This window comes from Bacillus rossius, chromosome 1, assembly GCF_032445375.1.
Source record: "Bacillus rossius redtenbacheri isolate Brsri chromosome 1, Brsri_v3, whole genome shotgun sequence".
Taxonomy (NCBI): Eukaryota; Metazoa; Arthropoda; class Insecta; order Phasmatodea; family Bacillidae; genus Bacillus; species Bacillus rossius.
Genome location: NC_086330.1, coordinates 253,529,306 through 253,551,512, shown reverse-complemented (window position 1 = coordinate 253,551,512; position 22,207 = coordinate 253,529,306). Strand labels below are relative to the sequence as shown.

At 35.9% G+C, this 22,207-nt stretch overlaps 1 protein-coding gene across 3 annotated transcripts in view; it reads left to right on the top strand.

The window, feature by feature from the left end:
• Positions 1-2,578: 2,578 nt before the first annotated feature.
• The window catches only part of LOC134527479 (early estrogen-induced gene 1 protein), a 134,009-nt gene continuing 114,380 nt past the window's right edge, over positions 2,579-22,207 (top strand). For 2 of the 3 annotated variants that reach the window (XM_063360182.1, XM_063360181.1), the window contains exon 1: positions 2,579-3,363. In XM_063360182.1, the coding sequence (XP_063216252.1) occupies positions 3,218-3,363 (146 nt within the window). In that variant the 5' untranslated portion in view covers positions 2,579-3,217. The remainder of the gene's footprint in view (positions 3,364-22,207) is intronic. The other variant, XM_063360183.1, reaches the window with a different exon arrangement.

The following is a 22,207-nucleotide window of genomic DNA, read 5'->3' as shown; positions in this document are numbered from 1 at the left end:
TAGCCTCCGGTTAAGCAGCTAGCGGCCGGTTCATCCACCCGCTAGGTTAGCCGGAACTTTAACTGGAAGGTAGACGTTAACAGGGAGTCATAAAACCGAAATAAGAGCTAGCTTGTGGTTAAATTTTAGCCGGAACTTTAGCCGGGGGTCATAAAACCGGCCCTTAGAGATGCTGTAGTTGGGCTGCATGGTAATATTGGATAAGAGGCACTTTCCTAATTTGTTGAAGCACTGGCAGAGGCCAAAATGGTGGATATTACCAAATATTTGTCTTAATGTTATCGTACAAGGGGTGGCCCTTAATTTATTACTAAATGTATACTGTGTTACTGTACCTATCACGAGGTCTGAATCATTGTCCCCACCCCACCATCAATAGTCACCCTTGCCTGCAAAATGCACCTGCTGGCCGCTTCAGTGTTCAAAATAACTAAGCTCCCAACCAAAACTGGCCTGACTCAATTTGCTTCAAACTTAGAATTAATTTTTTATTAAAATGACCTAAATTAACTATGTTTTTGTTTAGGCAAGGGTGCCATATAATATTCTCTTAACATAAGATTTTTTACAATTTTTTTGGTGTGATTTGGCATGATGTTATGTCATCTCGTTTCTAGCAGTATTACCAACCATATTTGGTTATATATATAGTTAAGTGGCTTACAGCTTTCGCCCATAGCCAAAGGGTAATTATATGCTGACGCCGTCCCCGCTACCTCTGACTAATTAGACGAGATTTTTGCTTGGGTTCGTGATCTCTAGGTAGGTTCGGCCTCGTGGCTAGAGGTAGGGGTTAATGCAGTAGGGCCCTCGACCTGTTATGGCCACTCGGGATGCCTGAATAATAACACAAAGTTTCTGGAAGATATTTGGTGAATTTAATACAGCACAGCCCAATACATGGTGCTGCCCGTTCTGGCCATAACGGTTTGCCCGACGCGACTAGTCACACGCGCAGCCCACTTCCTCAGTGGCAGCTCACGATTTTAATGCGCGTGAGGGGCGGACTTGTTCACGTGATGCGACAGTTACAAAAATACACTCTAACATGACGAACGATCTCTTGACGAACAATACACTTCACTACTAACTAACACTTAATAAACTGGGCTAGTGGCACGTAGGCCCGTGTCTCCGGCGACTCTACGTGGTACCTAGATGTGTCCCAGGGACTGACTCGTTATTACGTTCGGTGGCACGATGCCATGCAGCGGTGATACCTAAACTCTGACTTGACACATTACACTTTGACGAACAACTATTTGACTACTACATAACACTTAATTAACTGGGCCAGTGGCACGTATGCCCGTGTCTCCGGCGACTCTACGTGATACCTAGATGTGTCCCAGGGACTGATTCGTTATTACATTCGATGGCACGTGTCGCCTGCTGGCTGCCCCATGCGGGCCAAAACTAAGTAGCTGGTAAGCTAAGGTGGGCGTGAAGCTTCGACGTAAACTCTCGTAAACTTCCCACAGTACTTACGTATGACGTAGAACACTCATCTTGGAGCACTGATTTAATTAAGTTAAATACCTCATGGTAGATTGAGGCCGACCGCGGAACTGTATGTAAATGTTTGAAAAGATATAATACTATTTAAAACTACTTGTCGGTGAAAGCAAAGGTTGATGGTTCTGCGTTGCGCGCAGGCTGCCGGCCTGTTCGAGCTCATGGAGGACACTGGCTCTGTCGCCGCGCGCGACCCCCCTCTCCCGCCAGCCCTCCCACGGAAACGTGTGAATTTTGCGGGAAACTGAACCGGCCAGGTTCGGGACAAATCGCACAGTGAAACATGATTTTGCAAGGACTGAAATATTAATTGATGAAAAATACTGTTTAATAAAAACCTGTGGATAAATATACATAAATTAATTTGTTGTAGTGCGGCGGAGAGATATGCCATACCTGGCCGAATCCTTCCGCCAGCGCAACACTCGTTGCATGACGTTCGCCTCGTCGCACGAACTACACTTTGCTGCGCGCACGAGCGCGTTCGGTGCACACACTTTTGCGAGACGTTGATTAGGCATAGCGGTCTATGCGACATAGAGGAGCATTGGCGGTCGGCGTCAATACAACGTGAATCTCAATTTCCAGTCGTTATGAAATATTAGAATATAGATTATACATTCATGCCTTACCCGGGACTCGAACCCAGGACCCCTCGCACCGTAAGCTGGTGTGCATCCGACTACGCTACGGAGGTCGGCCCATATTTGGTTAAACTAACGTCCGTAAACCGACTTTACAGACAACCAATTTTTTTTTGCATCCTCAGCTTAAATTTTTTGGTATCGAAATTGGGTTATGTATAAAATAAAAACACAAATTTAATAAGTCACTGCCCGCTATTTTCTAATAATTACTACCCAGATTTTTAATAATATTTACTATTAGTTTAATTTGATTCAAATGTTGTATAAGTAATATACTTGACATATAAATTATATATATATATATATATATATATATATATATATATATATATATATATATATATATTTATATAATATTTTTAATTTGTAGGAAGGGTTGTCGTTACTTCAGTTTAATGTTTTCGAAATGTATTTTTTTATTTGAAAGTGTCATGGCCACTTAAATATTCTTGTTTCTATTCGCTCTTGCTGTCAAAATATATTTTTTTTACTGGTGTATAATTTTTGTTGGGACGTGTATAAAAATCTAAAGTATGTGATGTGTGACGTGTTCCCGCAGGTGGTTTGTTAAAAAAAAAAAGAGTATTTATCCCTAATGTATTTCGTTATGTCATTACATTGGCGTGTTATTATTTCATTTCAAATATACTGAACGTTTCCTATTTAGAGTTAAGTAATGATTATTGTCTTAAGATTTTGCCTTATAAAATGGACAAAAGGCAGACATTTCTTTCATATTTGTTTAAATTTGTGCTTGTGTTACCACCGAGTTCGTAATGCGACGTAATTACAAAATTGGTACCCGTAAATAAATTTGTTGTAATATTTGTAGGTTATGTTGTGATATGAATTTGTATTAACCTTGAAAACTAATCAGTCAGTACAAACGAGGTTTTAAAAACTACAATGTTGTACTCGTTAGTTACTCTTCTGTAAATTTGGTGGTATTTTCGGCATACTAAGCTAATGACACAGAATGGTATGCCTGGGAAACAGCTGTGGACTTGGAAAAAACTTATAGTAATTCGGGAACTTATTAAGTTATATTAGCTACGATGGCATTCATTATGAAAAAGAAGAAATATAAATTTCAGGTTGAACTGTGTGTGGAAGAATTAACAGCAGTTCCGTTTGTTAGTGCTGTGTTGTTCGCCAAAGTACGCCTGCTGGATGGTGGCAGTTTCAGCGAAACATCAAGTCGGTGAGTTCTTTTGTGTATTTTATCATTACTCAATAGAAAAATTAAATTTTATAATTGTTGGGTTAGAACGGGAAAATAGTAAGGGTCGTGGCTTTGCTGTGAAAAAATTACTAATGTTTTAATGTTGTGATTTTGAAAACTTATGATGTTTGTTTACTTAGCGTGAAAACAGCATTTTAAAATTCTTAATGTTTTTTTTTTTGTAGAAATTATTATCTAGGTTACATTAGGTAGCCCATGCAGTGACACAGCTGCCACTATTGTACATAGCTTAGTCGTTTTCCACGAAAGATTGGTCTGATTTTTTTTGCTGCCATAATGTTTACTTGATAATAGCCAGTGATGTGGCAGTTGCCATGTGCTTTATTGCCGAGACTTTCAACGAGAGTTTGGCCTGATTGTTGTTGCTGTCATACCGTTTTTTTTCTTGTTACTAGCTGTTACTTGATCCTGTAGTTCTCCAGAGAACTTAAGGAATACAGTGTTGCTGAGACTGCTTTCTAAAAGACAGGGTTGTATAATGTCTGTACAATACGGCCAAGGCTGACTTTTTTTCCACCCTTAATTTATGAGGCACAACCCCAGGATAGTTTTGCAGCTATTACAAAGTTAACAGTAGGGTGGTGACAGCAGGATCACTGATACTTATAGTGGAAAACAGTCTCAGCTACGCTAATAAAGAAAAACATGCTGATGGTTGTGTCACTGTCTAATATCAAGTAAATCATATAGCAGTGGCACAGTCACTGCACAAGCTACGTAATGTAACTGTTTTTCAAAAAACATTTAGAATTTTAAACCTGGTTTCTGGGTTAGTAACATCTGTAGTGTTCTAAAACACATTTGGAATTTAATAATTTTTATATATATTTTTTTACAGAAAAGCAGCGACCCTTACAATTGACCACAACCAAATAAGTGGGTTTTTGTGCTACAAAAAATTATACAATTCTGACCTATGGTTATTACTAACTAAGTATTTGTGTCAAGTTAACATGTCAACATCAGTAAGCAGCATGTGTGTTTTTGGTAAAAAAAAATAGGGTAAAGATATGATGTCATTGAAGTTGGCCAACATGGTAACAGACGTGAATGGAGAAATGAATGGAATTATTTTATGTATTCTTGATATCAGTGAATGACTGAATATCATCGTGAAACTAAGTACCTACCAATGATAATGGGAGTGAAAATAGAGTGAAGCAAAATTAGTGGTTTTGGTACGAGTAAGATTGAAGTAAAATGTTTTGTATATAATTTTGTCATAAAATAAGTGGAATATTGACAATAGGCAGGTGTTTAAAGTATAGAATAAGTATTTAGTAGTTATTAAAAGATTTATTGAAATGTGTAGTAATGAGTGTGTAGTAGTCACGAGTGAAAGGAAAAGTTTGTGTTTATTTATATGGACTAATTTAATCTAATGGTGTATAGAATGATGTGTGTTTGTATTTTATTTTTTATGTATTTATTTATTCATTTCATTCCGTAGACCCCTTACAAACTGCTGGAGTTCTGGGATATGGAACATGTCAGTTTTATATACATTAAAAAATAACATATCTAAGATCAGCGCTTACACATAAACCCACAGCAATACATAAATACAGTAATCTATGTACAAAAGAATAACAAAAGTATGTATAGTATTTGATTACATATTTAGACACCATTTCACATATACATTTAGCTTGAGACTTTATTATATTTGACAGATTTATTAATTTTTTAATAGTGGATCTTCTTATTATATTATACAATACTAAATATCAAATGTGAGATAAAAGTTATTGTATTACAAGAAGTAGAATAAAATGTCAAACAGTTAGTATGTGAGAAATTCATCCACTGTATAGAATGTCTGAGATAAAAGAAATATTTTAAGGTTCTTCTGGAATTTTTTATTATTTTGTTTGCTTAGCTCTTTCAGACTCTCAGGTAACTTATTAAATAGTTTTATGCCTGAGAAAATTGCACCCTTCTGACTTAGCTTGAGTCTGTTAAGTGGCAAGTGGAGGTCATTTCTATTTCTGGTATTGTATGTGTGCACATCTGAGCTTTTTAAAAAGTAGTCAAAATTCTTTACTACAAATTTAATTGTAGAATATATATATTGTGAAGGAAAAGTAAGAATGTTAAGTTTTTTGAATAATGGTCTGCAAGAGTCCAGTTTTTTTTGCTCCCGTCATAATTCTGATGACTCTCTTCTGTATAATGAAAATGTGCTTGCTATGGGAAGATTGTGCCCAGAAAATTATACCAAATGACATTATTGAATGAAAGTATGCATAGTATACTTGCTTAAGTGACTCTAGGTTCATATAATGAGCCAAAGTACGTAATGAAAAGCAGGCTGCATTTAGTTTAGGTATAATGTTGTGTATGTGTGTATTCCCATTCAAACAACTATCTAAATGAAGACCTAAGAATTTGGTATTCATGCATCCCTTTATGACTGTAACTCCGTAATTAACTTGCAAGTCATTATTCGGCACGTAGCTTGTGTTAAATTTAAGAAATGCTGTTTTTTCTAGATTTAATGTTAATTTGTTTGCTTCGAACCATATTTTTAAGTTGCGAAGCGTTTCATGTATATTGTTAGTTAGAGTCTGATGGTTAGCTTGAGTGAAAAGTATGCTGGTATCATCAGCAAAGAGAACTGCATTAGCTTTATCAGCTATATAACAAGGCAAGTCATTTATATACAAGATAAAAAGCAATGGACCAAGAATAGACCCTTGTGGGACACCACATTTGTTTACACCTACTTCCGAGAATATTTCACCGTTGTCTTGATCCGTTATGGCTACTTGTTGATATCGTTGAGTTAGATAGGATGTGAACCATTGTAATTCAGTGCCTTGAATACCATAATGATACAGTTTGTCTAGAAGTATCTTGTGGTCCACACAGTCGAAAGCTTTGGTTAAGTCGCAAAAAAGACCCACAGCCTTCTCTCTCTTATCTAGGGATTTTAGTACTATTGATGTTAATTTAAACGCTGCGTCATCAATGGATTTACCACTGCGAAATCCATACTGATCTTTAGTCAATAGGTTATTTGACTCAAGGTATTTAGACAGTCTTTTATGTACTAATTTCTCCATTATCTTAGCAAATGTTGATATAAGTGAAATGGGTCTGTAGTTTGACATTGAATTCGCATCATTCTTTTTATGGAGAGGTTTAACAATGGTAAATTTTAATCGCTCTGGAAAGATACCTGTTGAAAATGATTTATTAAATATGTTACTAAGAGGGGCACTGATCTTGTTGATACATTTCTTGAGTAGTACACTTGATATTTGATCATAGCCTGTAGAAGTTTTAGGAGCTAAAGAGTGTACAATTTCACAAATTTCTGTAGGTGTTGTGGGGGTAAATACAAAATTACACGTTTTTCTAGGCAGAGTTTGCTGCATAAGTTTTATGGGGTTATTTTTTGTCGACAGATTTTTGAATAGCATATCAACTATTTCTAAGAAGTAGGTGTTAAAAGCATTTGCTACATTTGTTGCTTCTACTAACGATTTCCCATTTACTATTACAGTAATAGGGTAGTTTGACTTAGGCTTGTTACTTTTACCAGTCATATGTTTAATTATATCCCAAGTAGTTTTAGCCTTGTTTTTTGATTTTGATACTAAATTTTGAAGGTGGAACTGCTTAGCTTTATCAATGACTCTGCTTAGTATTTTGCTATAATTCTTATAGTAAGATTTGAGTACAGCGTCATTTGACGTCCTGCAAAGCAAATACAGCTCTCTTTTCCTTTTACACGACGTTTTTATGCCTTTGGTTAACCACAGATTTTGATATCCCTCCCTCACCTGAACTAATTTTGGAGGGAAATTTGCTTCAAAAAGCCTTAAGAAGGTTGAGTGAAATAAATTAAACTGTAAATTTGTATCATTATCAGTGGATGTATTAATCCAGTTTTCCTTTTTTAAATCAGCTATAAAATGTATTACTGATATGTTATCTATTGCCCTTATTTTTTTAAAGTTTGTTTTGTTTATTCCTTTTTTCCATTGTAAGTTCAATATTGTGCAGCTGTATAACCTTCAAGGAAAGGAACTAAAGTGTTTGTGTTTCTTGATAATGAATGAATGTAATGGTGGAATGGCTAATACAGTTAAAGTTCCGTATCATGTATATCTAAGTTTATACCTTGATCCTAATGATCTTTTATTCATGTGCTTGCTATGCTTGCTGGTTTAATTTAGTTTGTTGAAAGATGTAACAATGAATTATGATTATTAGTTGAAAACAAAGTAAAATTACCACAACACCTGACAATTTTTTTTGTATTATGATATTTGAGTTTTTTTGGTCAGGATATTTTGGCGTGCTAAATTAAAACAGCAAGCATCATGTACCATGCCATCAGGTTCAAGCGTTTAATTTGGATACGTGATACAGAACAATTACCAATATACTTTTGGTGAATAGTAATATGTACAAGAGTAAATTTTTTTTATAAGTTTACATTGTGATTAAAAATGAAGTAATGTCCTGTAAAAGCACAGGAATAGGGCATTTTGGACGGGGAAGATTCACATGCTTGTTAAGCACAAAATATTTTTCTAGAGGAAATTATATTAGTTTACGTAAACTAATAATTCTTTCGTATCGTGTTCTGTGCTAGAATAAGTATGTAGGGCTGAAGTATACTTTACGATATCTGAGATGTTTAAAACAAAGTTTAAAAAAGGCGTGTGTTCTTATGTACCTACATGCGTTAGAAGATATACTCCTTTTTTTTTTATTAAGACACTGAACTGTTTTGACATTTTTTTAAACAAGAATTAAATAAAATAAATTCTTAGTTTTCAATATTAATATAAACATGTGTATAAAATTAGTTGTTTCTTTTATATACATTTTACAATCATAATTCATTGTTATATCACAAGTGTTTGAAATGTCCATGAAATCTGGATGTACTAAATTAAAACAGCAAGCATCATGTATAAGGGGAAAAGTTAAATCACAACCATCTCTATTATCAGTGGGAGTTCATTTTAATGATTTAGTCAATTTTGAAAGTTTTGGAAGTGGGCACTTGTTTCGCAAGTAAGTTAATAGTAGGTTGGCTTTTGTTAGGTCAGAGGAGAAAGCTACGTTGTTTATTTTTAGCCACTCTTGAATCACTTGTTTGGTGTTAGCGGAAGTCGGCTTCTTATTTGTCTGTACATTGTGATAACTTGCATTGTCGAGAACAATTACGGAGTTTTCAGGCAAATTTGGAAGAAGTTTATGTGTAACCCATTTCGAAAAGTTTTCGAAATTCATGTCATTATGATAATCCCCTGTTGTTTGTTTTGACCGGAATATCAACAATGCATTCTGTACAAATCCCTCCTCTCCTCCTGCATTCACAATTATTAAATGCTGGCCTTTCCCGATTGGCTCTGTAACACTCAGCTCATTGTCCGATTGCCCAACAAGAACTAACGCTGTGGGTAGCATGGATGTACGTTTCATCTACATAAACGATTGAACGACCATCGTTTCGAAAATTGCGCATTTATTGTAGAAAAATGCCCCTTCCATGCTGCTATATCAGGCTTCTCAATCAAAATCCTTCTCCTTGACTGACACTTCGTCCAACAGAATCTCAGTCTCTTTAACAGTTTTCTCAAAAATTCTTTACTGCAGTCCAAAACACCATCATCTCGCAAAGCCGTCTTTAATTTATTTAAAGTTGGGACAGTTTATCTGACAGTGTAAAATTCATGCACTTTTCTCCTCACAGCACCACACGTAAAATCGTTGACTTCTAACCGTTTTTCGCGTTCTTTTTTTTGGCCAGTAGGTGTTGAAAAGTTCAGACCAATTTTACTTTTTACTTTCCCCCTCAGCCAAAATCCTTTTTACCGTTGATTCAAACACACCCATCGCGGCACTTTTCGCTTCAGTACCATTGTATTTTAAACCGTACAGAAACTTCTTTTCTTTCAGATGCGTCACAAAGTTGTATACAATTTCACGCGCCTGTCCTCGCAAGGGTTGTCCTGGAATAAGGTTCGACTTAATTCCCGAGGTTGATGGCATAGGCTCGCTTGTTGTACCGTGTAACTCAGGTCCGGCAAGACGCGCTGACGCAATCCTCACGCAGCCGAGTGAAGCGCGTAACTGATCCCCTCCACTTCCCCTGGCGGCTATCACGTAACGGTAGTATACGTCATGCCACAAATTGGGGTCTGTGCAAGTTCACAAGTATCTTGCCGTACTATACCAAAGAATCAATGTATACAGGATCATGCTATAAGGATTGACGAATATACTTGAATGAATATGTGATATGGAACTTTTAACAAATAATCTTGACCAAACATTTTATTTTATTTTACATAACTATGCAGAATAATAAAATAACACATAGTTTCCACACCCGCCATTAGAATGTGATGGCGACTGGTACATATTGATCGCCAACACCGCTCACAGGGTTCATCCTGTGAAAATGTCCATGTATGGTGCATGCACATTGTAAAAATTTACCCTTCTCATTTTTTCATAACGTGCCTAAACAAGTATAACTTCAATTATAACATAAAGTATTAAATAATAGTTGTACTGTTATAAAGTTTTAATTTTTAATACCTATTGTGCTGTTACATTTATGACTATTTCACGCACAGAAAGTAAACAAACTATTTATTTACTAACATTTTATTATATTTATCGTTGTTTGTTTATATTTTTCCGTTTGAACGATTTATTTTGTGTAATTGAACGTGTCTACGTGTGTCGGAATCTTTGACATAATTCAAGCTGACAATTAAGCAGCATTTGACTAGACCCCTCTAGGGCCTCATTGGTTTTGACGGTGATTTAAGCTTTTGACACAGATTTTATATAAAAGAGTGCTTATTGTTGGAAAATAACATTTTAAATTTGTGACGTTTCTGCACTTTAAGGCGTTTTGGGTGAGGTCGGATTTTATTATAAAGTGTTAATTTACGTTAACGGTGTTTTCGTTCCGGCCAATGGGAGGCCGAGTTGCAATAATGAAGAGTTTGGAACTAAAATTAAGAATGGGGAGTTAAAAAAATTGTGGCGTCACAGTCAAAATCGCCGGGGTTTGGATCCCTTGATAATCCGATATTCGACGAAGCTATTTAGGTCATCCAAGAAAACGGATGTTTCCAAACGACGTTTACATTAATTATATGTAATTATTATAGGGCGCATCAGAACTGATGCGATCTTAGGAGTGAAAGTAAGTGAGTAATATCTGACTCAATTTCCTCCATCGCAAAGACTGTCTACGAACAAAAAAATCGTCATATCTGTTTTCCCTACAAATGTAAAACATTAGATTAATACGTAAAATTACGTCAACATACTAAAGAAAGACGTGTTTTAATTAATTTTGCTCTGAATACACTATCCAATTCCTATACCCATAGGTTAAACGGGACAGGATCTCTCGGTGTTTTGCCGGCACATATAATGAACTACGCCGCGGTACATTTTAATTGAAGTGAACTTTGAAAGTATAAACGATAATTTATTAATTTTTCGCAGCACCTAAACTGAAAACGACAAACTTTACAAACGGGATAAAACGGACTTTTGTATATGTATTCATGTGTGCAACCTAATTACTGAGCATGGTAAAACACATATTTAGTTGCCATATGTCAAGTTATTAATTTGAATATTTATTATTTTATTAAATAGGACCTAGAAATCACGTTTGTACTTTATTGTCTGTATTATGTATGTTAATATATCCCAATTCTCCTTGTTTCGACAGTCTAACTATTTGTCCTGAAATTTTTATAAATTTTCTCTTATGTGTATTGTCCTATCTATTCTTTAGAAACAGCTGACATTATACACCTAAGAGTGGCGCCCATAATTATAAGAATACGGACGTTTCAGTGGAGCGATCGATCAGCTGATCGACATAGAACTAGGTGCAGAACTATACTTTGGCATAGAGCTAACTGTAGAGCTACCAAAACACAACATAACACTATATGTTATATTATTATATTTACATGTATTTCTTCATCTGTTTTTGCACACACACACACCTGAGTGAGGTAATACTCGCACACTATGTAGATTAATGGATATTCATTTCCTAATAAACATAATTAATTTAATTTTAAGTAAACATTAGATGATAAAGACCTACCAAGTATGAAATAATCAATCCGAAAAACTGAGCTATCTATTTAATTATGTTATAGCTATAAGATAAATAAATTCATATATTTTCTTAAAGCAAAATTTACATAATTAAGATATCTTTTAGTAAAATTAGTAAAACAATTCTCCCCTTGAAGAAATTTGAACCACGTTCGTTTAGGTCTACAAGAGGCCGCTCTACTGTTAAGTGTTAACGCTACCAAGTTTGCTGAGATTTTGTAAAGAGAATGGACATTATAACATTTTAATGCCACTGTTACTGAAGTTTTTAAAAGTTTTGGGATTACTTTTTACTAGGTATGAGTATTTTAGTTTACCATTTATATTCCAGGCTAGTTTTATCATCAAAAAGTTTCATTGGGCACACCAATATGTTCAATATGCCTTCTAATGTTTATTAAAGTAATTATATACGGGTTTATGTTCTTACACGTGAGTCTGCCATCTTCGTGTAAAAATTAGATTGCATTTTGTGTGCGCAGTGCAAAAATAAACTTTAATTATTTTTCAATAATGCACCTAAAGAAGTTTAATTTGAAAAAAATAATAAACCAATTAAATTTTATACATATGGTATCGCAATACATATTAAACCGGGTAGGATTGTAGTTTAGAATACGATACTGTAGGTAATACATGAAATATATCATATTCCATACTAGAATAGGTAGGATTATAGTATACCAATTTGATAAGTGAAATGTTAAAACCATAGTTGAAAATGAATAATTAAGTTATAAAAAGTGGTATTGCAAAATATACTGAACTGGGCAGTATTTTAATATATAATATGATACCATAGGTAATATATCTTAAATATCTTGTTTTTGCTAGAAAAGGTAGGGCTATAGCTATAGTAGGTATGTATATATAGAATACCCGAAAGTTAGTTACATTAAAAAATGTATTTTGCGCAAAGAAGCACGTGAATGTTCCCCACCCAAAACCCGTATGTTCCCATGCTTTTCCCGTAAGAATGTAAGGGTGGTAAAATCAGCACTGCCATATTGGTGATGTCATCAATATTGTTATCGTATTGCATTATATATTTCTCCCAACTATTTTGGGAAATATCATTGCAATACTTCAAGTAATTTACCAGTAGTTTATTATTTGAACATTTTCTTAGATTTGGTTAAGTACATACCTAACATATTTTTTATTTTATTTTTTATTTATTTGGAATTTGTCACATGCCCACCAACAGTCATAGACTTTAGTGGTGGGCACTACATGTAACAACAAGAGCACAGTTATCACTACCAGTGTATGGACTCCCACCTCCGTCGGTACCATAGGAGGAAAACATCTACAGATGGCCAGCAAACGAGAGCTAGAGTACCACACACTAGCAGTGATAATAACAATACAGGCAAAACACTAACAAAGGTTAAAGAACCATAACACATAACACATAAAACATATATGAAGGTAAAATCATATCATTAAGTGTTAAGAGAACAATTGAAGGAAAAATAATATAGATATGACAGACATAAATCAGAATTTATAATTAAACACTGTTGGAATTCAAATATAGATTATTGTAGTTTGTTATAAGTCTATAAATAATATCATTATTAGTATGAAGAGTACACAGAGTAGAGCATAAGCGGGAATTGAATTGAGGAATTCTTAAGGCAATATTGTCAAGAAAATAAGGACATCTGAATTTATGAATATAACAAAAAGGGCATCTTGATAGGCCCTACGGTCTACCAGGGGTGTCCAAGTGGGGCGTGGGAGGTTCCTCGTAATAATTAAATCTATAACTTTATTTTGAATACTTTCAATTTTTTCAGTATCTGTTAAGTTGATGCCATTGCAGATAACAGAACCATATTCTAATTTTGATCTTATAAGTGCCATGTAAAGAGAGATAAGTGAGTCTGAGTTGGTTGCATAAGAAGTAATAAATTTTATAAGCACTAGAGTTCTTCGTGCATAGGAATATATGTAATCTATATGTTTATGGAAATATAATTTTGAATCAAGAATGATACCGAGATCCTTTGTGTAGTGGGCTTGAGAGATAATAGAATTCGCTAATTTGTATGAGTATTTAATTGGATGGTATTTCCTAGTGAAAGATATGACCTTGGTTTTATCTTTGTTGAGTTTGACCAGGTTTCTTAGACACAAATTATTAACATTAATAATATCTTCTTGTAATAATTCACAATCCTCTAATGAATAAATAACTTTATAGATTTTTAGGTCATCCGCAAAAAGAATGCCAGTAGAGTAATAAAGTACTTGTGTAATGTCATTAATAAATATATTAAAGAGAAGAGGTGAAAGAGTACCTCCCTGGGGAACACCAGAACACGCATTATACTGAGAAGATCTATGATTGTTGATCAATACAAAAAAACTTCTGTTGGATAGGTAGCTTGAGAACCAATTGATATAGTTTCCACAAAGACCTAAATGGAATAATTTAATAAGAAGTAAGGAATGGTTTACAGTATCAATGGGAATTATAGCGTTAAATCGTGAGAAACGTTCGTTAGGATCTCTCTGCAACGTTTAAAATGCTGTGAAATGGTGTGAGCGGTTTGTTAAATTAGGTTAGCTACATTTAAAGTACAATAAAATTTTTTTTGGAAAATTAGTTAGGTTAGCTACTGACATTATCATAGGTAATTTATAATCAAACTTTAAAATAATTTAACAGTGTTTTTATGTTGCTAACCTAACCAACCATCTTCATAATTTCAAAGTATTTTTAACTAGTGACCTGCCCCATCTTTGCATGGATGTGATCTATTAATGTGGCTTTTGTATTTTCTTTATTTATTTTCATACACTAGCCACATACATTCACAGTTCTTGTCCGCCATCATGCTTACTGCCTACCCTCTACAGTCCTGCCAACCTGGCCCTCCTTACAGTCTCTCTGCACAGTCACTTTCCCTACACTTATACACTACACTCCATCTTCTCTTAAAACTTTAACAACACAGTACAACACTAATACCAACAACTCCAATGCAGAACTCACACCTTACCATGTCAAATACCCTACTTATAAATCAAGCTTATCTGGAGCCTTGACCATCCTGCCAGAACGCCTGACTACACCCCTTTGTGGTAGCTCGTGGGAGAATCCTCGGGAAGGTGGAGCAGGTGTGCTACCAGTACCCCATCCTCGGGAAGGTGGAGCAGGTGTGCTACCAGTACCCCATCCTCGGAAGGGCGAAGAAGGCGTACTGCTATCCCTACTACTTGACCTCCTTTCTCTAGTGGGCGAGCTGCTACACTTATCTCACTGCTCCCTATCTTCTATAATACACTACTGTGAGGAGGAGAATGTTTTCTCCCAGTACCACAAGTCCCTGCCAAGTCTAGTGTGGGAGGGCCAACCGGGCCTCTAGCTGACGGAGACCCAGGATGACGCTCCTCGGTAAATTGTGACTTCCGCAGTTGTTCTACATGAACCACTCTCCGGCGCAGTTCTCTATCCTGCAACACTAGGTATGTCATGGGACTTAAGATTTTCACCACCCGACCTGAAAACCATTTTTGTCCCTTTGCTTTTACACCTTGTACCCAGACCTTTTCCCCTGACACATAGAGTGGTACTAGATGTCGAGATCCCTGTCTACTCAGTTGCCTTTTCGTCTCCTTTGCCGCCGTTTTCCTGTGTGGTTTTAACATCGTAAGCCGTGTGCGAGGTTTATGTTTGAACATTATTTCTGCAGGACTCTGCTTGGTTACGGAACATGGAGTATTCCGATATGCAAATAGAAAATTTTGCAATCTGTGTTGCATGTCAACTATTTGACTGCATTTTTTGTTGTCGATGACCTGTTTTTTTAAGTTTTTTTTAAGGATTTGCACCGCCCTTTCGGCTAACCCGTTAGATTGTGGGTGGTATGGTGGACTTTTCATTTCCCGAATGTCATTTGCTCGATAAAAGGTACTAAATTCTCCCGAATTAAACGGTGGCCCATTGTCAGACACTAGAGTCAATGGTATTCCAAAAATGGCGAAGCAAGATCGTAGCCTTTCAATGAAATATCCTGCAGTTGTTTTCTGCATTACCCAAGCTTCAATCCATTTGGAAAACTGATCACACAAAATCAGTATTGTTACTCCTTCATGTTCCAGAAAATCCACGTGGATCCTCTCCCATACCTCAGAAGTGTCAGGCCACGCCACTGTTGGAATATCATTCCTCACATTCATCACACTCTGACTAGCTTCACATCTCTCCACTGATTGTTTTATGTCATCGTCTAAGGTGGGTCACCATACCATAGAACGAGCCAGCATTTTCATCCGTACGATACCTGGGTGTTCGGCATGTAGAAGTTTCAAAACTTCGTGTTGAAGCCCGAATGGGATAACAACTCTATCACCCCAGGTTAAACATCCCTCTTGACAGGCTAACTCCAGCCTCCTACGAAAAAAGGGCTTCATGTTTATGTCAACAACGCTATTAGGCCAACCTGATCTTGTTGCATTCAATACTCTGGACAGTACTGGGTCAACTTTTGTGGCTTCTGCCACTGCCTGCGCATCAACTGGGCTAGTCAAGGTTACACTGAACGAATACACCCCTTCCTCTGCTGCATTTAACACTGGCAAACGGGACAGAGCATCCGAATTTGCCATCATAGACCCCCTTCTATACTCTATCATATAGTTATATAATGCTAGTATGACCGCCCATCGCTGTAATCTAGTATTGGCTAATGTAGGGATCCCCTGCTCATGACCTAAAAGCCTTCGTAAAGGTTGATGGTCTGTGAGCAACGTAAATTTCTGTCCATACAGATATTTGTGAAATCGTTGTACGGCAAATATAATGGCCAATGCCTCTCTATCTATTTGGGAGTAGTTTTGCTCTTCCTTGGATAAGGTGTTGGAAGCAAAGACTACTGGTTTTTCTTCTCCATTTACCCGGTGACTCAAGACCGCTCCTACTCCGTAAGGTGAGGCATCACAAGCCACTACTATCGGTAGGGTCGGATCAAAGTGCGTTAGCAGTGTTTCAGATGTTAGTGCTTGTTTGGACCACTCAAATGCTGTTTGACACTCCTCAGTCCAATTCCATACCCTGTTTGATTGTGACAGCTCATAGAGGGGTTTTGGCTTACTTTACAACATTGGGAAGATTTTGTGGTAGAATTGTATCAGTCCTAGAAATGATCTTAGCTGCTCTACATTTTTAGGCACCGCTACCCTTTCCACCGCCTCAACCTTCTGAGGGGTTGGATGCACACCATCTTTGTCCAATCTATGCCCTAAATATTCTACTGATTACTTAAAGAACTGGCACCTTGACATATTGACCTTAATGTTAAAGCTACTGATACACTCTAACACTTGTTCTACTTTATGTTTACAATCTTCATATGACTTACCTATAATCAAGACATCATCAATATAATACATCACCCCCTCCAACCCTTGTAACACCCTATACATTACAGACTGGAAGATTGCAGGTGCACTTGCAACACATTATGGTAGACGAGTCCATTGAAAGAGACCCAGGTGTGTGTTTATTGTGAGGTATTTCCTAGATTCCCATCCAACTTCTAGTTGCTGATAGGCATTACTGAGGTCCAGCACAGTAAATATCTGTCCTCCAGCCAACTTTGCAAAAACATCATCTAGCCTTGGCAGTGGATATGAATCTACATTTAAAACTTTGTTTAATGACACCTTGCAATCAACACACAGCCTAAAAGCCCCAGATTTCTTTCTCACCATTACAATTGGACTCGCCCACTCACTGTGTTTCACTGGCACAATTTTTCCTAACTTCTGCAGGTCCCTCAGTTGGTCTTCCACTTGCTGTTTCAATGCATAAGGTACTGAGTAGGCCTTGTGAAAGACAGGTGTTACATCCTTCTTTAGCACTAGGTGCGCCTGGAACTGTTGTATAGCACTCGTCGACTTCTTCAAATATTACAGGAAACATTTCTTGTAGTTCTTGTTCCCAGGACTTCGTTGTCAGCCCTACAGTTTTGTTTACACTGGCACTGTTATTCGAAGGTGTCAGTGCTTCCTCCCTAATGATCTTATCTGCACCCATACACAACTGTTTTCTCCAGTTGGGTAATATTATATCTAGCCAGTCTCTACCTAAAAGTGGGGCCGTTTTACGGCGCGATGCTGTCACTACCAGAGGCAAACTGTGCTGTTGTCCATTTTCGCCTACCACATTTACTTGGATTTTGCCTACTACTTTCAAACAATCTCCAGTGACCGCTTTAAGTGTCAAGTCACAGTGCTGCAACTTGACTTTGGGAAACATAGTCTTATATGTTGCTACTGACACAATGGACACACTTGCCCCACTATCGACTTCCATTTCTAAACTATGGTGATCAACTGGGACAACTACTGTGAGCGGATTATTCACAGCATTCACCTGCGCCCCTTTACCTCGCACCTGTCTGTGTAGGTGTTTAATTACCACTGATCCCACTGATTTGTCACCGGAGCTGTCTGTTTCGATCACTTTATGAACTTGTTTACTCCGACATACACGGGCTACGTGTCCTTTTTTTCCACACTGGAAACAACTCCAATTTAATGCTGGGCACCGCTCATTTGCGTGTTCCCGACCACAACGTGAGCACCGCGATTTTTCTGTCGATTTTACCTGCCTCGTTGCCTTGCCATGGCCTGAGGCATGGATGTTCGGTTGATAGATGCCTCGTGAGTTGTTTTCGTCTGTACGTCTCGTTGATAACTTGTTAACTGCATCTGCCGGTTGAAGTAGTTTCGTTTGTGAAGTAGCTAACTCCATGCTGAGTGCAATAGTACATGCCTTCTCGAAGTTGAGGTTCGGCTCAGTGAACAGTTTCCTTTGTGTCATGTCACAACTTAACCCACAAACAAGGCGATCACGCAGCGCATCGTCCAGAAACGTTCCAAAATCACATAACTTTGCACACTTCTTAAGTTCCATGATGTATTGCGACACCGATTCCATTGCCTGCTGGTCACGTTTGTGGAACTTATAGCGTTCAGCGATAATCATCCGCGCCGGTGAAAAATGGCGAGTCAGCACTTCCACTAATTCAACGAACGACTTTGATGTCGGAGCTGCCAGAAGAAGCACATTTTTCAAAATTTCGTACGTTTTTGCACCTACCAAGGTGATGAACAACGGCACTTTGTCAGGGTCTTTTGTGTTGTTAACAAGAAAGAATTGTTCCAGTCGTTCTATGTATGACCCGAAATCTTCATTATCAGGATCAAATTCCCCGATGTGTCCTATCAACCCCATCGTTTCTGCTCGTTTTTTTTGTTGACGTTTATATAACGTTTGTTTTTATCCTCGTCGCCAATTTTGTATTTTCTTTATTTATTTTCATACACTAGCCACATACATTCACAGTTCTTGTCCGCCATCATGCTTACTGCCTACCCTCTACAGTCCTGCCAACCTGGCCCTCCTTACAGTCTCTCTGCACAGTCACTTTCCCTACACTTATACACTACAGTGGCCACATTTAGATTGAATAAATAAGTACTTATAATTAACATATGATAGGTGTTGTCAATTTTTATCTGAATTAAATACCTAAGGTAATTAACACATTTAATTGGATAGTGATTATTACTATGTCGGTCTAAATAGCTTTGCAAATAACCCATTGTTTTTTAACCAATTTTTAAAGATAAAAATGGTTATTGTGAGTCTTCCTTAGAAGATAGACTTATGCTACCATGGACTTTTGTGTATGCCCTTTTAAGACCTACAATTCTATATTACATTTATTTGATTTGTCAGTCATGTATAAGTTAGTGTAAGTCATGTAAGCACCCTAAAAGCATCTTTTTACAACAACTTGATTAAAAAGTATCAATATTTCTCTACTATCTTTAAATTTAATATGAATGTAAGTATTATACCTTTCGGAAGAAATTCTCGAAATGATGGTTAAAACCGCATGAATATCCATTGTGCAATTTAGAAGAGTAAGTAAGAGAACAAACAGACACATGCTGATAAGGACTTTTTTTCACTATTTAGAGAAGATTTATCTAACCTAACTATTCGTTAAAACAGTAAAAGACTATAAACTACTTGAAGTTTTATGACAACATCCTCTTAGAGATTGATTAGAAAACATGTCAGGAGGTAAAAAAAAGCATGTTTGTTAAAAAAAATGATTTGAATTTTGTTAAGCTAATTACACAATAAACACAGTTCAGGTTCCAGACCAACAACGCTTTTATTTGCAGTTTCACTTGTATTTTTACTGTTTACACACTCAACGAAAAACAACCTTCGGCCGCCATCGTTTATTCACCTACTACTATAGTCAAAAAAACTTTTTCATGTACACACTTGATTACGGCAGTTGACAACAAAAACAATTATGGACTAACTACGAAACGAAAAACTGAGGATTACATTTTTTACATTATTACAATTCCCAACAATGTTGATTTTTTAGGAAACTATGTTGTTCTTCAGAATTATATTTTATTAAATATGTTATGTACCTACCTAACCTTATTTAACCAATAAAACCATTATTTACTTGAAGTAGGTATTGCAATACACTTTTCTCGGGATAGTTACCAGTGTACGCTTACAGGCAAAAAATTATAAACATTTTATTTATTTTTGCAGTTTAGGAACATTAATGATGATTTATATAATTTTAATTCAACTGTTGTTACTAAATTACATTACTCTGATACCTCTTTGCAAAGTTATGTCTAAGTACATGAAAATTTATGTTTGATTTGGATTTAACTAAGGTTGATATAATAAACTTAAAAATGTTCTAAAAAATCTAGTTTTTGTGAAACAAAATTAAGGTTTGAAAAGTTTGAGAATATTCCTGGTATGATTCATGTTGGACAGTCATCTAACAAAAATATTAATGTACATTTTAATATTAAAGCAGTATAAATTTAACATACAGTTTATGTAACTGTGATAATTTGAAGAGATATTTAATTCTTTCAATTAAAAATCATTGCCGTGAAATCAAGTGGAGAATTGATAGAATTGTCAAACTATTTGATTCACAAATGTAAATTTGTTTCTTCATCCTGTTTGATGAGATTGTCTGTCATGATTAGTCCAAACTTAGAACTGAATATTTATATTTGTTAAATTATAATAAAACTCAGTGGTCTCAAGTGTAGTTATTGTGCAAGACAGTGATATATAGCCATGTATACATAATTACAATTGATACCATGGTTGAAATAAATTTTTTTTAATGTACTTTTTAAATAGAATGTCTTAGTAAATTTTAATAAAAAGTTTAATACTTCTCTAATAACAACAATAGTTTGCTCATTAATGTTTCTTGTGATTTATGGAAACAAATTATTATGTACTAATTAAGATCTTATAATTTAAAGGTAATTATCGGACAGCGCAGCTTTTTAAAATGAAAATAAAAAAATCTGAAAATATTGTTTTCACACACTGCACATGTCCGTAAATTTACTCCAAAGGAATGGTTTCGTAATTTGTACTAGTTTGTAAAAAAAATTAAATTTTTGAAGTGAAAACATCTATAGGAAGGTTTGGATAGGGAGTAAATTCTTGTAAGTCATCATTGACATGGTCACATGATGTGAATGTATGTGTGTGTATATACATATATATACACACACACTCACACAAAGTTTTAATTTAAGATCAAACAATTAATTTGGATATCCAGAAACAACTGTTTGTTTATAGTTAGTTATCACTTCTGTCGGCAGTCCTCATGACTGCTTTGAAATTTTTTTTTATCACTTAGGTACATTACAATACCTGTGGTTTTACACTGCCACCACAATTCATTGTTTACCTGCGATAGATAGGAATATATGTTTCCCATATACGAGACGTTTCTGAACTAACCCTGAAATGAAGGTTTCTTATTAGGTACTACTAGTTAAAAAAAAAAACAGTTTACAGCTGACACTGCAATACGTATGTATTCACACAAACACTGACATTCATTGTTTACGTTTACCTGTGTGGGTTTTTAAAAATTTTTTTGATAACTTGTCAATGTAGTTGTAATTATTAAATTTGTTTAAATAACAATTGTATTGCATTTGTAAGGAATTTTTAATGCTTACATTTCATGTTTGTTGTTTTATTAGAATAAGTATTTAAATGTATTACTAAATGTTTGTTTTGTTAAATTGCATTTAAAGTACGTACTATTTTGAGTCACGCTGTAACGAATGAGTCTAATGGGAGCCTAAAATTTGAATAAATTGTTAACTTTGTTCAATTTCTGTGAGGAATACATACTGTGCACCGAAGTAGCTGATACATTGAATTTTTGCAGTCTTTCTATGTAATTCTTTGAATACAGCCATTGTATAGTCTGTTTGTTATGACTGGTGTTTCATGTATCCAAGTTTATCCCTGGATTCTGAGGGCTTGATCCTGATGGCATGATCCTGTTGGCTTGATCCTATGGTTCAGTAGGTCGGAAGATCCTGCAAATGAAAGAAATTGCGAAATAAAGAATATTGATTGTAGGTTGAAAAAAAATCCTTTTTATTCTACTTACAATCATAATTCATTCTGGATTTGATGTAGTATCACTCTTCACTAAAGTGCCTGTCCCAGAAGCCCTTAAAATTCTCCTCACACACCTGGGAGAAGACAATCTGAGCAGAGACATAGTGAAGCTCACAGAACACTGTGTTTTTTCCACATTCTCATTCAAGG